The sequence below is a fragment of the Fringilla coelebs genome (assembly GCF_963513975.1).
Source record: "Fringilla coelebs genome assembly, chromosome: 9".
Lineage (NCBI taxonomy): Eukaryota > Metazoa > Chordata > Aves > Passeriformes > Fringillidae > Fringilla > Fringilla coelebs.
Genome location: NC_140067.1, coordinates 8,370,311 through 8,389,056, shown reverse-complemented (window position 1 = coordinate 8,389,056; position 18,746 = coordinate 8,370,311). Strand labels below are relative to the sequence as shown.

Here is an 18,746-nt window from a genome sequence, read left to right as displayed (position 1 = left end):
CTCCAACCCCGGCTCCGCCGCTCCCGCCGCGTCCCGCTCGCCCCGGCGCCTTCTGCGGCCCAGGCCGGCCCTCTGCCCACCTCGGCCAATCAGAGAGCAGAACCCGCCCCCTCCGCCCGCCCCGGCCCAATCGGCGCGCGGCGAGGAACGGCTCGCTCGGCCAATCAGGGCGCGCCCCGGGGAAACCAACCGCCAGCGCGCGCGCAGGGGGTTTAAAAATGCCAGGGGGCGGGGAGCGCGCAGGCGCAGTGCGGCGATGCGGCGGCGTTGCCATGGCAGCGGGGGCGCTGCCGCCGGGCCGGGCCTGGCTGGGCCGGGCCATGCCATGCCGGAAAGGGCTGTGGCGGGGCGAGCAATGAGCCGCCACGCCCGGTACCGCTGGAGCGCCGCGCCGACCTCGGCCTCCCCCAGTCAGAGCCCGGGACCCTGAGTCCCCGCAGAGCCGCCTCTGCCAGCCCAGCGCCCACGTGCCCGCCCCGCCCCGCCCGGGACCCGGAAGCACTCTCCCTCCGCGGGGACAGCGCGGCGGCAGCGGTGCCACAGTCACGGCTCCGGTCACAGTCCTGGCCTCGGCCCCGCCGCTCCCCGCCCGCCCTTCGGCCGCCCCACGGCCGCCGCCCCGCCGCCGCTGTCCTGCTGCTGCAACGCCGCCGCCTCCTTCTCCTCATGAAGCCCGTCGTCGTCTTCGTCCTCGGCGGGCCCGGGGCGGGCAAGGGGACGCAGTGCGCTCGTATCGTGGAGGTGAGGTGCAGGGGGTGCGGGACTGCGCGGCCTGGCGACCCGCGGCGCCCCGGCCGCGGGGGGGCCTGGGAGTTGTAGGATCCCCCTGTGGGGTCCGGGGCCCTCTTTGGGGTGGTCGCCTGCGAGTCATGTCCCACAGACGGGGGTGGCGGGACCCCCATCTACCTTTCGGTCTAGTCTCTTGTCGAGTCTCCGTCTATTCCTCCCTCTTCGAGGTGATAAATATAAATAACTGACCCACATCGCCCCTTTAGTGGGTGAAATGGTGGGGCAGCCCCCACTCCAACCCCTCCGTTACCCTTCCACCCCTGTCAGGCCGCCAGGCCTTTTCCCTTCTCCTGCCTTTTCCCTCAGCCCTCCAGGATCACGCTCTACTGGTGGGTCTGCCTGCGCCGGCGTCCACCCTGGGGACACCTTTGGGGTTTTTGCATCCACTCTGGGGACAGCCGCTGGTGGTCTGGAGGCTGCTCCGGTTTCGGCCGGGAGCGCGGATTGCCGGCGGTGCCTTGGCCGGGGGGCAGCACAGCGGCCCGGCAGAATGGCCGGCTGCCCGGGCCGTGCTGCCTGGTCGGGCCAGTCCCGCAGCCCGTCCCGAGTGGGTGGCTCCGTACACGTCTGCAAGGCCACGTCGGTGTCGGCGGGGCTGCCACCCGGATGCTCAGGCAGCCGGAGCTGTGGAGAGGTGAGGTGTCTGATAGCCACTGGGGATACGTGTGCTTCAAATGGATCAAGGTCCGTGTCTCCTGAGGCCTGTCCCATAAATGTTACAGCTGGTACAGCTGACATTGCAGGGTGTTGGCTTTTTTACCCAGCGCCATCTCAGTAAGTTGTGGAAGTAATATGTTAAAAATAGAACTTTTTTTTTTTTTTTCTGTGACACAATATGATAGAAATCAAAGGATATCCTGATCCTGACAGATCGTTCATCTTGTTCCTTCTTTTTAAAGCGCCTAAGACTGACAGTATAATTTGACTAAACTTTCAAATTCTCAGTTTTCCAAATACATTGTTTCCAGCTTTTTGAGACAACAAATGCATAAGAAAGAACGGTGGATGATACATAGTGTAGTACTGTCCTTTTAAACACCAAAAACCGCAGGGATAATTACAGTGTATCCAGGTGGATAATTACGGAAGTAGTTAGGGATGAATGCTTCCAAACATGTGTGTATGTTGGATTTGAAACAGCTCTTTTATCTTTTTTTCCTTTTTTTTTTTTTCTTTACTGAGCAGTTGTATATACTTATTAAAAGCCATATAGGATCAAAGCTTATGCATACCCTCACTGAAAGATATGGCTAAGAACTGTGGTGATGCCCCTGTTCCTGAATCTGTTGGTGAGAAAGAACTGCAAAACTCCTGGAACAGCCACGTTGTGTGTGTCCTCTGTTCTGGTGGTGCCCTGGGAGTGCTGTTACAGTTTATCTACCCTGCTGCTACATCACAGACCTTGGAGTTGTCTAACTAAGTTAAGTGAATTTGGTCCAGACTAAAAAAATGCCGTTATGACTTTAGTTCTGAAGGATTTAAACCTCAAATTACAGACTTGCATTCAAACCAGCATATTCATTAAATTAAATTGTGGCATGGAAGGTTCACAGTGCTCATAAAGCCTTTTTGGTAAGGTCAAATTCAGCCCCTGGCACGTAGCAAACAAATGAGCTTAAACTATAGGGGAACCTTGTAGGCTGTTATTAATGGCTTTCAGCAAACCATTAGTGTAGCCTCAGGGCTGAAGTACCTTGTGTGGCTGCTGGCCTGTGTTTAGGAGGATAAATGCCTATGGCTGGATAGGCTGATATAATTGGATAAAGACCACTTTATTAGAAGGAGTTCAAATGAGCCATTGCTACTCAAATAGTACTTCCAGCTAGAAAGGAAAAAAGAAAAACCTTGCTTATGCAGTATTTATTTTCTTCTCTAAGCCTGGAAAGGGAAATCCAAATTCGAATAAATGCAAATTTGCTTTAATTCTGCTAATCCTGTTGACTACATGGAAAGAAGTTTATTGAAGTCAGCGAGCTGACAGTAGAAAGTGCTCAGACCTGTTGAATGCACAGGACAACCTTCCTGCTGGCTCAGACACCTCCACAAGAGTCACTGGCTAAACTGGGAGGCAGAGAGGGTCTGAGGTAGTTTAAAGAACAGTTGGACTGATGCAAGTGTGCTGGACAACTTTAGAAAAAGGGCTCATGAACAGGGAAGTGTGGGTGAAACACAGCAGAGGTACTGGAGAGCAGCAGCTTTTCTAAGCACAAATCCTCACCATGGCCCCTGGCAGCCCCCAGAGAGCCCTGCTGCAGGCAAGTGAGCAGCCTGTGTGCAGTCAATGCTGCCTTTAGGTCGAAAGTGTATTTTTATTTGTGTTTTAAACCCGGTTGGCAGTTTGCCACAGAGAAAAGGGGACTGTAGCTGAGTAATAATAAACCTCATTCATCCTTGTTGTAAATGGGTGGAATAATATTAGTTTACATTTGGAATGAATCTGGCCCAGTATCTTACTGTAGAGCTTGAAGGTTGTGCTGAACAAAAAGTCAGTATGAGCTATAAATACGTCTTGGTTGCTATTCATACTGGAGATTTGGGACAGAGCACATCACATGTGGAAGAAGTCTCATTTGGCTGAGGTGAGCTCTTGTATGAATTTAGCATCAAACTATTTTTATTAAAAACCTAGGGTGTCTGAGTTTTGTAGAGTAAAGGGGATATTATGTACTTAGTGCCTGGGAACAATTTCTCAAAGAAGTTTTGTCATTTTTTTGCAGACTGTGCTTTACATTCCCAAAAAAGGGAGATGGGTATCCCATGTTGTAGGTGAAATATGTATTTGCTAAGTACTAGTGTAAATCATAACTGCTCAATATGTGTGTGCTGAAATCCCTAAATGTGGAGAAGGCATGTATTCATGCCAAATTTGGACACAAATGGAGAAATTATTTGAGGGAAGAAGACCTAATAAGAAGTGGAAATGAGTATTGACACAATGTAAGAAAGGGAACAGTGGGTAAGTGATTAGGATTCTTTATCTCCACAGATAAGGTTGGATGAGACAGCTGAACCAGACTGGTTTTCTCTGATACGGAGGGAAGACTCGACTCCTGTGTGTTCCACAGACACAGAATTGTCAGGGAAATGCAAATGCAGCAGAACTGCTGCTGTTCTGGAGCAGTTCCTCCTATTTAGAGAGGGATGAAGCAGAATTCCCTCTTAAGTTCTTATCCTCTCCCTTCCAGCTCTGCAGATTAACTCCTGAAACCTTCCACGGCTTTGTTAGGTGGAGCTTGCCATCATCTGGGACTGTTGCGTAGCTGTCATGTGAGGCAGAATATTTGAGCTATAGTTGAATGATGTCATTTGAATGCAGGTTCTTGCAATAACCTTCATGCTTTCCACAGTGTCTCTTCTGTGACTGTGAGATAATGAAATGTGCTTTATTGCTGACTTCTGAACTTCGCGTATAAAATCATTACGGTAAAGTCAAGGAAAAAAAATGCATTCAGCAAATCTGCACAAAATATACTTTCTTGTGCTTAAATTTTAAATCCTTATAACTTCTGCTTGAGATGTAAAGCTCTTTGGTTGGTGGGAAGAATAATAGCCAAATCATTTGTCTTTATTCCAAGCAAGATTTGAGTTGTACTTTTTTGTCTGTTTGTTTTGGCAAGGTGATCTGTAGAGATTTGGACTATGCAAGGCATTGCTCTCCGTGTACCTAAAATATAATTCACCTCTACCACAGCCCTATCCTGTACGTTTGTGGTTAAATCCAAAATTAATTCCACAAAGTGGGATGCTGAGCCTTCTCGTTTTTATAAGAGCATAAGTTGATATCCAAATGGAAAAAGCTGTTAAGTTGCTTTGGGATATATGATAAGGAGATTTCCTAGGGTGAAGGAAACAATGCAAAGAAGCCTTCATTGTATCAGAAATGCTCCTCTGAAAGTAGCAGAGGATTTAGGTTTTGCTGTCATGTGTTAATTGTCTTCTAGAAGTCTGCTGAGATACAGTGTTAACTTCCTTGAAATAAAAACAGGGTTTAAATTGTTTGCTTTAAACTCAGCTTCTGAAATGTCTTTAATGAATGTCATGTTTCAGTATTCTACTTAGCCTTAAGTTCTCATAGTTGATTTTTAGAATATACATTTATATTTCTGAACTTTGGAGCTTTTTAAAAAAAAACATGGTGAGTGTTTAAATCTACCCCCTGAAGATTTATCCCTGAACATTTCCATTTTGCAGAACACTAGGCATTAAATTTTGGACTTTCCTGAACATACTAGGTGCCTTGTACTGAGTCAGTGGTACTGAAGCACCTGGCGTGCTCTGTTTGCCCCCCTCTCCCTTGCAGGCACTGTCAGTGGGATCTCCATTGTGTGTTTTGGTTTGTTAATGTGGCATAATGTTAATTTTTATTTCCCAGAGACAAGAGCATACTTCAAACTAAGAAAATTTCTTCAATTTTTAAAATTGAAATAAGCAGACAGAAGGCTTTACTGCATTGTAGCCTGTACCCCAAAGATTTAACTCCATGTGCTAGTAGGGCAGACAAAAGCTTTCTAGCCTAAAAAATCCTGAAGGCTGCAGGCTTTGCACAGTTCTGTTTTTTATTTTTACTAGTTCTTGAATGGTGCATGTAGCAAATTTTGGTTGTTTATTAAGATTGCCCAATATATGACAGGTCAGAACCAGGGCAATAAAAGTTTGTATTTTATTTGTTTAAATCTTAAGCCCTGTGACTTTCGTTTTCAAACTAACAATGATAAGCCAAGATAGGAGTCAAGGTCAAAGCAGTAATTTGTGTTTCTCTTGCTTCTTGGCTTCTGCTCTCTTAAGGAAGTCTCAAGCTGTGTGTTTAGTGGGAGATATGTTGCAGGACCACCAGGGCTGAATCAGAAATAAACCCCGTGTCTCTCGGAAGGGGCTGTGGAAGGAGTCCCAGCGTCAGCTGCTGCTCACCTCCTATCCTTCCTGACACCTCTGATCCTTCCTGACTGCCTGAGATTGCTGGGCACACTCTGCCTTGGTTCCAGCCTGATGTGACTCATGGATTTCCATTTCTTTGCGTCTGTTTATTGTGTTTACTGAAAACAAAGCGTGTTCTGTCTGCAGAGTGAAAGTTGCAAATCCCGGCTGGCAGAAGGAAGCTGGAAGGGCTGGAGGACAGGGGAGGGAAGGGCATCCTGGGGAGGCTGCAGTCTTGGGTTGGAATTTGGAGATGTGGAGCTCACAGCTTGTGTGTCCCAGTTTGTCCTGCTGCGACTCACCAGGCAGAGGCAAACAGCAAGTGGTATTCTGATCTGCTCTATCCACTGCTGCTGCGATGGGATTGATGGAAACTTGAGCTCACCTTTCTATTTCACTGGAATTTTTTTTTTAATGATTTTAATGTTTTTTTTTTTAAGCAAAATAGGAGAATGTCTTGAGTGGTATTGAAGACAACACTTTTTCATTCACAGTTGATTTTTGTAAGTTATATTTGGAGACCCATACTTCAGTAAAATGGTTTTAAAAATAGTGAGAACTTATGTAATAAATAGATGTGGCGCTCACACTACTCTTGCCAGTTTTAGTCAAGGTGTTTGGGGCACAACATTTTCTTTTATTTTAGGTGAGAGAAACCCTCAGCAAGCGTCCTGAATTCGAGCAAATCATTGCAGCAACAAGAGCTTGCACTACTTGTGAAGTAATGAGAACCTGTGTAATAGTAACTTACCAATTTAATATTTTTTTTTCTTCTTCTAGAACACACCAGTCTGACAGGATAGCAGGAGGCATTATCTCTGAAATACATTTTAAATTAGATAATTCTATCTTTTCCTTTTTCTTCTGTGTAATACCAAAATCTCTCCAGATTTTAAGTGCTTGGCATCCTAGTATTTGAAAATTTTTTTTGGACCTATTTTTTTTTCAAGTCATCCTTTCAGTCCGCCATTACATGGCTAGAAAGAGCTGCTTTTTCATTATTTGGCAACCACAGTCCTGCTCCCTTTTTGATTGCGGAGGATAACGCAGGAGTGGCAATGACTCACATTCTGGGGGTTGCATCAAGATGTGCTTGGCACTGCTGGGAAGTCCTGCTGCCACAAGGCAGACCTTGTCCAGACCTGAGCCTTTGACCCATGTTTTGTGCTGTTACATCACAGTCTCTTCTGTGAGCCCTTGGTGCTGCAATGATTTGCTGCAGCTCAGGACGCTTGCTGAGAGTTTCTATGACCTAAAATGAAAGAAAACTTTGTGCCCTGAATGTCTTGATTAAAACTGGCAAGGGTAGCACAAGCTCCACATCTCTGAAGCCTGCTGTGTGTGGAGCAGCAGCCAAGCCATTCTCCCCCCTTGTTTGCATTGTTTAAACCCACGTGTTTTCTTTGGCTCTTGGCTCAGCACAGTTCACAAATAGATGTTTTGCCCCTGAAGGAGAGGTTTGTTTTTCTTATTGCCTGGTTAAGCCATTCTGAGGGTTAGTCTTGAATATAATTTATTATTTTCTCAAACAAGTCTATTTGTACAAAAGCACTTTAAGACACTTCTGTCTTTTGCTTTCCAGTTCAGCTGCTAAAAACTACTTTAGTTTGCTCTTGCAAAAGACGGAGAATTCCAAAAAATTTCTGACTCAATGTCGTTTTCATGCATGAAAAGGGAAATGCCAAGGAAAATTAAATGGTTTGGTAATCCTCTAAAACCTAAGGAATTATATTTTCCTCCTGTTTTCTTCTTTGTAGAAACCTGATGTTAAAAAAATCATCATTCTATAACTTTAGCAAGAAGAACTGCATGTTAATTTAGCATTCAGCAGAGTAATGTTTCTTGCTTATAAGGAACAATTTATTCTGGTTTGTGGCTTCTGTAGGTTATAAATATTTAGATTTGCAATTAGTTAGGCATATCCAAATGCAATGTACATTAAAGCAAGAGTACAGTGAGCTTACAGAGGATGTCTGTGAAGCTTTTCCTTCACACTTACTTACAGCAAAATCTTGCTTCTGTTTTTTGCCAACTGTGTACAGTTTTGGAGATTTAAGTAATTATATCCCTTCTTAAATTATGACTATGGCAGAACTAACTTTCCATGCTTTTGTGGGTGAAATTGGAAAGCAACTGAAATGTTTTAAAGTCACTTAGTGGGTTGTGTAATATTTCTGTTGTATTTAGTTCAGTAGCCAAGTTTTTAAATCCAAAGTTCACAGCCTCACCAAGTGTGTAGTCACATTATTATGCCTCTCAGACACCTTGTTTGAAATTTGCTTTGGATGTTGCTGCAGCCAAACTGATAACCCTGAAGTTTTTGCTGCTGTTTTTGTTTTGTGTAAAAACTTTCAGATGAGAATGTGTGTGTGTGCTGTGTTTTGGATGTATAGCTTAGGTAATACCAAGGAGATGTATTTATTGCCTGTTTTGATGGACTTATATTTGGTCGAGGAGCATGGTTCACTTTGTTCATTTTCTTGCAGTGTTAAATGAGCTGAGAAAATGATTATTGTAACCATGCATTTCTCTTTGGTAGGAATGTATTTGTGTGCTTGCACTAGGTATCTATTTACAATGAGAAATGCCTGAGAAATTCATGTCTAATAAATACTTCCATCAGTATTTTTCATAAGTGACTATTTTTTCTGTAGTTTGAGGTGAAAGAGCAATGACATGTGCTGTTTTCCTGCACAGTGCTATCATATTGCTAGATCTGAATCTGATCTCTCTGCTCTCCCTGTTTACTCTGTGTGGTGTGACAGAGGGTGGAACCAGTGTAGCTATTGACCTTCATCTGTCACGTCATCCTTAGGAGAAGTCACTGCTTTTCCCCAAGGGCTGCTCTTCTCCGTGGTCATCCCAGGGAAGGAGGTGGCAGGGGCAGGAGGACTGTGCAGCTGCTGTGTTGTAGGTGATTTCACCAAGGTAGGGGAGGAAGCTGGTGCCAGAACCACAACACAAACATAGGGATTTCTGACTTAGCCTGTGCTTGGGACATTCCTCCAGATCCAAAGGATCTGCAATCACCCTATGTATTTTCTTTCAATGGGTAATTAAACAAAATTCTTGTCTTGTCTTGTTTGCAAGACATAACAAAATTGCTTTTAAAAATGGTACAGAAATACCTGACCGAAGCCCTGTTGAGCATTTTACCTAAGGATGTCCAGTTCTGGGCCCCTCACCTCAAAAAGACATTGGGGTGCTGGAGTGTGTCCAGAGAAGGGTAATGGAGCTGGTGAAGGGTTGGAGAGTGAGTCCTGTGAGCAGCAGCTGAGGGAGCTGGGAGGTTTTAGCCTGAAGAAAAGGAGGCTTAGGGGAAATCTTGTCATTCACAACTCCCTGAAAGGAGTTTGTACTAAGATAAGAGTCAGCCTCTTCTCCCAGGCAGCCAGCAACAGGACAAGAGGAAATGGCCTCAAGGTGCAGCAGGGGAGCTTCAGGTTGGACATCTGGAAGAATTTCCACTCTGATATGGTTGTCAGACACTGGAACAGGCTGCCCAGGGAGGTGGGTGGAGTCAACATTCCTGGAAGCATTCAAGAAACGACTGCATGTGGAACTTAAAGCTTTGGTGTAGTTGTCACTATGCTATTTGGTCAAAGGCTGGTCTTGATTATCTTGGAGGTCTTTTCCATCCTTAATGACTCTGATTCTTACTCTGTGTGTTGTGTGCAGAGTGTGCTCTACTGTTGGATTGCGCAGTGAAGATGGAGCAGATCCATCGCTAGCAAGATGCTGTTCCCTGGGTTTTTCTGTTGCAATACAAGGATAAACAGGGCTGACACTGCTGGCTCATGTTGGGTTTGCACAAATGCTCTGACTGAAGGGAGCTGTGTTTGCTTTGCCTGTTGCAGAAATACGGCTACACTCACCTTTCTGCTGGTGACCTTCTCCGGGACGAGCGGAAAAGGCCGGGCTCCCAGTATGGAGAACTCATTGAGAACTACATTAAGGAGGGGGAGATCGTGCCAGTTGAAATAACAATCAGCTTGCTGAAGAGGGTAAGGAAAAGGCTATTTCCTTGCAGGGTCACTCCTGCAGAGTAAGCAACAAAGCAGTGGCTGTGTTCTGGCAGAACTGCTTTTCCAGTGTGAGCGGTATGAATGGGCAGACACGGAGCTGCTTCTCTCAGCAATCACTTGTGTTTCTTTCTGACTGCTGGAGAGCTGATTGCCTCTCATACCTGGGGATCTGTGAAAATGGGTTATTTTTATTTTTCCTTTATTTTTTAGTATCTTTAGGAAAAGCAGTGAAACTGTATTTCTTATTTCCCTGCATTAGCTTTTGGACCTCTTGGTCCATTCAGTCATATTTGATTGGAGGTCAGAGGCCTTAAAGGCACTAAGATTTGTAAGTTTTGTCAAAATAGATAGGTGAAGGAGAAGAGCACCTACTGATGTTCTTCTGAAAGGAAAAGCTCCAGCCTCTATTGGATGTCCATGAAAACAATGGGAGTATCTACTTTAAGTCAAAAAAAAGCTGCTGTTCGTGACACTAAATTTATCTGGGGCTTCTCCCTTCAAATTAACTTTAGATCAGGGATGTTCTGATGTCTTGTTGTGTAAAGACACTTTCCAGTGTCTTGTAGAAAATAAGCTTTAAAGCTGGGATTTATTATGAGATTTGTTTCTTATGAGATTTTTGAGCTTTGTGAAATAATTGATTTGATTTGAGCAATAGATGTGTTGGTGCACCACTGAATTAACCGGCACGCATTGAAAGTGAAACAAAAGCACATTTTGTAAATCTGCAATAATCCTAAAATAAATGCTTCTCAACTTACCATGTCAACATCTTGGGGGTAAATTAATAAGTAGATAAATCAGCATATGTGCAGGAGATTGTGAATTGAATTATCTTTTATCAGGCTATGGATCAAACAATGGCTGCCAATTCCCAGAAGAACAAGTTTTTGATTGATGGATTTCCCAGGAATGAAGATAATCTTCAAGGCTGGAATAAGACTATGGATGGAAAAGCGGATGTTTCCTTTGTTCTCTTTTTTGATTGTGACAATGAGGTAATGAAGTGTGTAATTCTGTAACTTCCTTTCTTGCAATATTGTGGGAATCATTCAAGAAGAACAATTAAACTCTTGACAGGGAGAATGGACTAATGTAAGAGTAGAAGGAGAACTTGGCCTGGGTGTTTGAGGGATTTTTTGGCAACTTGTTTTAGCAGATGAAAAGCTGCCTGTTTATTGAAATAGACAGCTGATGATGATTGGTATAATCATGTGAATAAATTATGTTGAGGAAGTAATCCAGGCAATTGCATTCTTAAAGAAAATTTATCAAAACTTTAAATATGTTTTACAAAATTATTTGGTTATTTTTCAGAAAATATTACTCTGTTTACTCTTAGTTATTTGTTGTTTAGTCCAAAATTAACTTGGTGCAACGTCTGCTTTAATTCTGAAGTGCAGCAGCAATCTTTATTTTCATAGTTATGAGCTGTGCTATGGGATGGTCAGTAATCAACATTTTATTCAGCAAGTCATTAAATTACAAGGGCATTTTGACAGTGATGCATTGCATATATTTAACAAGTGCCGTGATGTGCTGTCTTTTTAATTTGTCAGTGCCCTTGAACATAAAAACTGTTATGAGTATCCCAGCACCTTAAGCTGACTTTTTTCCTGTTACCCCTTTCCCCAGTTTCCTGAGATTTTGGGGTTTTTTGTGGTTTTTTTTTTTTGTTTTTACTTATTTGCAATCATTTTGTAATCTTAAAGAGCACATGAGGGATTACTGTTTTTCTGTTAAAACCTTAAATAAGACTAAATTAATTCTTTCACTTGGTGGGGCATTAATTTTGTGATTCCAGTCATTTTAACTGACAGTAACTTATTATTGTCAGTTTGCCTTACAAAATTCTTGAGACAACATACAGTGACTTTCCTTTAGTACAGACATATATTAATAGTCCCATTTGACATGCTGCTTTTCAGAAACACATCCTTGAAAATCAGTTGGTTTTCATTTTTTAATGTCTCAGGTTGGGGATCCAGTCAAATCACAGAGCTTGATGCTGCTTTTACTTCCTCTGACCCCAATCTCATCTTCATAAACTGGATTGTAAACCATCATCCTTCTCTAGAAGAAACTAACTTCTCCTGTGACTTCTGGTTACATCCACCAGATCTGGGCTGTATTTTGTGTGCCAGGTCAATTTAGATTTCCAGGATTTTTGTTAGTTCCTGCTCTCAGGATGGCAGCTGGTGTTCCTGGCTGCAGTTATCCTTCTGATGTTTTTTTGTAGATCTGTATTGGCCGCTGTCTTGAGAGAGGCAAGAGCAGTGGTAGGAGCGATGATAACCGGGAGAGCCTGGAGAAGAGGTACTGTCTTCAAAACTGTTCTGGTCCCTTGTCTTTTCATTTTTCTATGTAATGTGGATTTTTTCTCCCTGTGCTTTCTCTTAGAATTCATACGTATCTGCAGTCTACTAAGCCTATCATAGATTTGTATGAGAGAATGGGAAAAGTCAGAAAAGTGGATGCCTCTAAATCTGTTGATGAAGTAAGTATATAGGCCAAAATATGGGGATGACAGGGTGGCAGGGTGCATATTTTTGGCATTCTTCTGAGATGTGTGTGTGTGTGATTAGCTTGCTAATTAAGCACTGATGTTCTTACTCAGGGATGTTGTGGAGCTCTTGATTTGACTCTTGAAGGACCGAGTAAGATGTGAATAACTTGAGGAAATTGATCTGTTCTGCTTGAGTGTGAGCTGGACTAAACACATTTCCAGTGTTTCTGTGTTTAACAGGGTCTTGCCTTTTACATTTTCATGAGCTTTTGCTCTTCTCAAGTTGTGTTGCTCTTCTGTCTGCTTCCTGAAATTGATGCCAGTCTCACTGTTAAAGAATTGCTGTGAATGTTCTAAAAAACCCTATATATTTTTGAAAATACTGTTTAAGTTGGTTTAACTTGGAGTAACTGTTTGATGAATGCTTCATCAAATTTCTTCTTTATCTTTTTAGGTTTTTGAAAATGTTGTACAAATTTTCGACAAAGAAGGCTAATTCCCAGCTTGAAACTCCATTTAAACTTGTGCTTGAATCTTGCTTGAATAGCTGCTACTGCAGTCCACTCTTTGTAATTATTTTAAAAGATTTTTTTTATTTTTTTTCACATATCTAATGATGATTGGTAAAACAGTTGATTAGAAATGGATCTGTTTTTTAAATAGGAAATCATTTCTCGTGGCTATAGTATACAAGTTTCAGGGTTCTCCATTAGTGCAAGTCCAGTTACTCACATGGCAGAAACACAGTTAATACATCTTTCTGAAGAAACTGTTTATTCTGTCGCAGTTCTGTGCCTGTCATGGGCAGTCCTTCTTCTTCCTTATTGCTGTATACCTACTTTCTTTTTAAAGATCAACTGAACAGCATTAATCAATGAAGGACCTATATACCTTGGGGTTTTTTGGATGCTTGGACCAAATTTAACAGGGTTTTTTTTTATTCAAAGTATAATTTTGCCCAAAATTCCCTTATATCCCCAGACTTGAATTCTCTAAGTCAAGCTACAGTTAGTGAGAGAATCTGTTTTAGCAGTTGCCAAGAAACTGTTAAATATGCTTTTCAGGAACAGACATACAAAGTACTTTATGGAAAGTGGTGCTTTCTTATGACTCTGGATGTAAACTGTCTTGCAAGTTTTTGGATGACATGGCCCTGGATTTTTCCTTGTTTTCAAAAGATTAAGAAAGTCAGTTTAGTATTTCAATACTCATTTATCTTAAATGATAGTTATGTTCTTAACTACAGCATAGTCTTCAAAAGATGGCAAAGTTCTTAAAAAGTGTACAGTAGGCAAAATCTGACAGTTGTGTCTTTTGTAACAAGTGGAGGGGTTTTTCTTTATTATTATTGAAATACTATGTTACCAAATGCTTTAAGGTTTGCTACCTGGGGAAATATTTTTATGGTTAAACTAGTGAATATGTTTCCCTAAAAATGTATAATTTTAATAGCTGTTTGTTTGAGAAGTTTGTAAGTTATTGCACTTTTGTTACAATGTGGTCAGCTGAGGGGAAGAGAATTGCAGAAAAAAGTTTCATTCCCTGAAACAGAATCCTGCTTCCCCATGTTCTCTTGAATAAGCCAAGTGCAGTCAGCAGGAGGAGCGGGGTGAGCAGGGAACTCACCTGGAACAACCTGGTTGGAATGTTTGCAGAGATGTGGTGCAATTTTGTCTTTTGTTTAAGCTTTCCTGTCCCCTATATAGTATGCATAGGTCCAGAGGGGCCCAACCATGCATTCCTTTTGTGCCCTAAGCTTCCACTGATGGCATGAAGATGAGAGTGTTAACTAATTTGAGTGCTAGAGTGGTTGTTCCTACATTAACTGACATTCTAATTGGTTTGTGACATGCTAATTACACAGAATTGCAATTTGGAATCTTGATGCTCAGCTTTTCTTTATTCATGACTTTCTCTATTTAGGAGAAGGTTTAAATTAAGCTTCATTTTTAAACAGAATCAGATGTGTTGGTCCTCATCTTGGAGTCAGATTTGTATTTTCAGGAATTCTCATCTTGCTGAGGTTGTTGAGGCTCCTGGACTGGGCAAGAGATGGGTGCAGAACCAAGGGTAAACTGCAGTAGCTTTTCCAGTCTGGTAGGAGTTCAGGCAATGGACTGGCCACAAATAGCTGCTTACTACTGCTGAATATATGGACCATGACTGCTTTTGAGAGTGTGGGAGGCCAATGCTCTCACTTAATGAATTTCTCATTTAAAAAAATAAAAGAAGAAAACCTGGAATTTAACTCTTCCTGTGTAAGTATGCTGACATGGATAGGATCCAGCAAAACTGCATGTTTTAATATGAAGGTTAGAATCAGGGTTTTTCAAAAAATACTTCAAACTGGGTTCTTTAATCCAATTACAGAGATTTCATTAACTCTTGTTTCTAAGTTACTGTTTTTTACAAGTTCTGTTCAGAATTTTCTCTCATCATACATTTTTCTGTGTATTTAAGTGCTGAAACAAAAAAACAACCTCTGAAGCAAGTTTTAGAAAAACACCCAACGATGTTTTGGCAGTATTGAATTTGGAGTGGATTGTAATGTATCTGTGCAAGGACTAGATTTTTTGTGACTTTATTTATTGAAGATGCCATTAAATGTGTTACCACTTCTTTCAAGATGGACTCATGATTGAAATAAAAATTAAAGGCAATATGCGAATGTGTTGTGTCCATTTAGCAGCAAAACTGTATAAAGAATTTGAGGAGATCCAATAAACTTTGTTCTGTGGCTTAATGAGTGCTGGCCTTATAGTTACCTGTCACAAGGGATAGTTTTCAAATGTATCCATCTATATAAAATGAGTATTTATTAGAGTTAAATACTTCATGTGGCCACATGCACAGGTATGTGTATAAAAGTTCAGTTTTCACCATCAAAACTGAAGTCCTGAAGATCCTTTTAGGCACAGGAGAAGATCAAGCCATTGCCTGAGGCATTGATACCTTTTCTTGATTATACAGGTTTATCTAATGACTGTATTCATATAGTTGTGCAGTGATAATCCATTTGGCACATGTGTGAAAGAAAAGTGACTTGGAGTGGTCTAGGAAACACAAACCTATTGTGCACCTGCTGTTGGAGACATTTTTGGCCTGGATTTCTCATGATTCCTTGTTCAATCAGCAGCTGATCCCCTGACTGCTATTCTGCTGGCTCTGCAGCACATGTGTACGTGCTATACAGGCTGTTCTTAAAGGAGATTTGCACAGCATAATAGTCTCTAGAAAAGAAACTGAGAGGTTGCCAGGCTCATTTTAAAATAACCCATTTTATGTAAAAGTCTGTTAGAAAAGAGGTTGTTTTGTCAAGTTTGGCTTCCCATTAAACAACTTGTTGAACTCAAAATCATAGAATCATTTGGGTTGGAAAAGACCTCTAAGGCAGATCATCCCTTCCAGCTTGAAACTTTACACTGGAAAGATTTGCAGAGCTGGTCTGAAAGGGGTGGGGAAAAGCAAGGGATTTTTCAGTAGTGCTAGATACCTTTCTGCTGGTAAATCTGCAGAGACTAAACTTTTGCTGAAACCTCACCCTGGAGCATCTCAAGGACAGACTGAAAGGGGCAAAGCTGCCCATTGGATTTGAACCTTTTGGACAGAGATTTTGAGTTAAATTTCCCACTTTGAGAGTAGGAGCAAGCAGAGAAGACCATTAATGCACTTGAGGATTGCCTCAGTGTAAGATATCCCCCACTAGGAACAATTTGTCCTTAATAAGAAGAGCTGGCTCCTGAGGGAGTTCCAAGGTCTTGTGGAAAATTCTGTCTTACAGCTGTGGGGACATGTGTGTGCTGCTGCCCAGGCTGAGCTGGGGAGAAGGGGAGAGTTAAATGGAAAAACCTCTCAGTTCAGAGTGGAGCTGCCAGCTGTCGTTACCGGCTGGCAGTTTCTGGCTGCCAGCATTTAGGAAAGTTGCAGCTTAGGGGATTACTTTCCTCCTCTGCTGTGAGCTTCAGGACCTGTTTGGTCCCTGTTGTGGCACAGATGTCTCTGAAGGCTGTGATCTGTGACAGCTCTGCTGGCCTTCTGCTCTGGGGGCCAACAGTTGGCTCCTTGGCACAAACAGGTTATTTCTTCAAGCTGTGGTGCAGCAGGACCCGAAGACCCGGAGCCGTGCCCTTGTCACAGTCCAAACATCCCAGGGTTAATGAAAACTGCGAGACGATGTGAAGAGGATTTGCCTGATCAGGTAACAAAGGAGACAAAACATTAGATAACATAAAAATATTAATACAGGGTTTCATATAGCAGCAATGTGCACACTTGTGATCTGCAGACCTTTATAAGCCTTCCAGGGGAGATAGGGGAGCATGGAAGAATTTAATCTTGCATCTCTGCTATTTTTCATGGATTGCTTAATTTAAGATGGTAGGTTTCAGCCTGTGTATTTGTAGAGTATTTCTGTTGGTAACAATAGGTGTCTTTATTGAGTCTTCTAATCTCCTCAGCTGAGGTATGCTCTATCCTCTTTGCTTTCTGCCTTTTAATGCCTTTTCCTTACCTTTCTGAATTGCAGATGCTCTTTGGGATAGGGAAGGGGGTGCTTTTGCCAATCTCTATGTGCTTGCTAAATAAAGAAAACCTTTAAACCTTCCTCTGGAGCAATCTGAACCTGTTTCTGACATGAACTTGGTATATAAGCTGTTACAAAACCAACATAAAGCACATTGGTTTTTGGTTTTTTTTTTTCCAGCTACAGGAAATCTGTGTAGTACCTGTGCTCTTTTCTCCTGTGTGAGTCAGATCAGCTGTGTCTGCCTTGCTTCAGCACAGTGCTTAGCAGCAGCTGCATGAGAAAACCTCCTCAGTCACTGGATGTTAAACCAGCAGTGATGAGTTGTGCACAGTGGAGGCAAGTGAAATGGTTGAAGAGGGGAGAGAAGATGCTTAGAGAAGCTCAGTCAATTCTGCCTCACTTGTAAGACTTCAGCTTTAGTTAAATACCTGTTCTATAGGGCAGCAGTGCTTGTGGGGTCTTGCTGTTTCATGATTGTGCTGTATAGAAATTAATGCAAAAGCACTCCCTGCCTACAAGTTCCTCACCTCCCCTTGTTGACCCTGTTACCTTTAATGCCAGGGGCTGTGGAGACAGGAATTTTTCTTCAGGATAACACTGTAAAAACTAAACTGGGCAGGATGAAAGCCACATGAGCCTTGCATGTGAGGTAGGAGATGCACAGTGTATTTCACTGGGGGCAGCAGTGCCAGGCATTTTCATCATCCTGGCTTATAACTGCGTTCAGACAGCAAAGCAGAAGTTTTCTCTTCCCCCTCAAATGTTTGGCAGAAAGCTTGCTTTTGTCTAAAATGCTTCTTAAGCACTGTGTGAACCCTTCAGTCCTAAACCAAATACCAGTTTGAGTAGTGCTTTTTCTAGCCAATTTACAAACAGGAGGGTTTGGTTTAGTTTCTTGTAATAACTGCTGCAGTGAGACAACTCTTGGAAAATACAAGGCACCATCCCAAAAGATATTATCTGCTTTACTCTGGAGGGCTTTTCAGCACAATGCTGTTTCTGTGTGGTGAGAAATGGCACGGATTGCTGTGTGACTACCAAAGTGGGATGGGCTGGGTATGGTACGTGAAAATGGTGTCTTGGACAACTTCTATTTAGCGCCAAGAGGTATAAAAAGAGATTTGGGGATAGAATTAGATCAAGTCTTAGGATCAAAGCTTAATCTATGGTAGAGGTCTTCAGGACTATCAGGATCTATCAGGGTGAATGGCAGATGTAATATCTGGTGGTCCTCTCTCGTGGCTGAGCAGAGGGCAGCTCTTTAGGTTTCTGTTGCAGGCATTACTACTGTTGTCCTCTTAAACCAGAACCAGCTGAAGTTTCCAGCTATGGTCACCAAGTATGCTGAGGTGTGTAGTATGTTCTAAGTCAAATACCTCTGTTCTGTCTGAATACCCCCTCCAGCTGCATTTGCATGTGATGGAAATCATCAGGGAGAGGGAGGACTGGAACAGGTAAAGCTGCTGCTCCACCTCATGTTCCACACACAAATTTTGATGAGAGTGAGATACTTTCTGGGAGCTGTAGTGGCTTCCTTGCTTCCATTTTCCCTTCCAGGCCATGCATGCTGGATGCACAGGAGTTCCCAAGGCACAGCAGTATCTCCATACCCCAGGAGGGGAGGTGGTAGCTGGGCCATGGAAGAAGCCTTTTGGACAGAGAAGACAACAACAGCATGAAACATCCTGGGTGAGTTTTTCAAATGAAAGTATAATCAGGAACCACTTTTTTTGCTGTGTAATCAAAATGTCTGTGGAAAAGAAACAGGGATGATTTCACCATGTTCTTTCTAATTTAAAATTGTCTGTGGAAAGAAAGTGCATTTGACCACTTCCCTGCAACAGCAAGCACAGGGGTTTAAGTGCTGTTCCTGAAGCAAGCATTGCTTTTGGCTTACTATGTGTGACTCCTTGTGAAGCTTCCCTGGGCTCTTGGATGCTGCTCCTGCCAGCAAGAGCAGATTGCTTCCAGCAATAAACATCCCACA

The 18,746-nt window shown here is 42.7% G+C and overlaps 1 protein-coding gene across 1 annotated transcript; it reads left to right on the top strand.

The window, feature by feature from the left end:
• The first annotated feature begins 372 nt into the window (after window positions 1–372).
• Window positions 373–14,964, top strand: CMPK1 (cytidine/uridine monophosphate kinase 1). Its single transcript, XM_084211813.1, has 6 exons — window positions 373–741; window positions 9,561–9,707; window positions 10,574–10,726; window positions 11,968–12,044; window positions 12,129–12,225; window positions 12,689–14,964. Exons 1-6 carry the CDS (start codon window positions 667–669, stop codon window positions 12,728–12,730), a joined length of 591 nt encoding a protein of 196 aa, XP_084067939.1. The 5' UTR covers window positions 373–666; the 3' UTR covers window positions 12,731–14,964.
• Window positions 14,965–18,746: the final 3,782 nt, after the last annotated feature.

Coding starts and splice junctions, on each gene's coding strand:
- CMPK1 (XM_084211813.1), top strand. CDS start 667: ATGAAGCCCGTCGTCGTCTTCGTCCTCGGCGGGCCCGGGGCGGGCAAG. Junction 9,708..10,573: donor CAATCAGCTTGCTGAAGAGG/GTAAGGAAAAGG, acceptor ATCTTTTATCAG/GCTATGGATCAAACAATGGC. Junction 10,727..11,967: donor TTTTTGATTGTGACAATGAG/GTAATGAAGTGT, acceptor GTTTTTTTGTAG/ATCTGTATTGGCCGCTGTCT.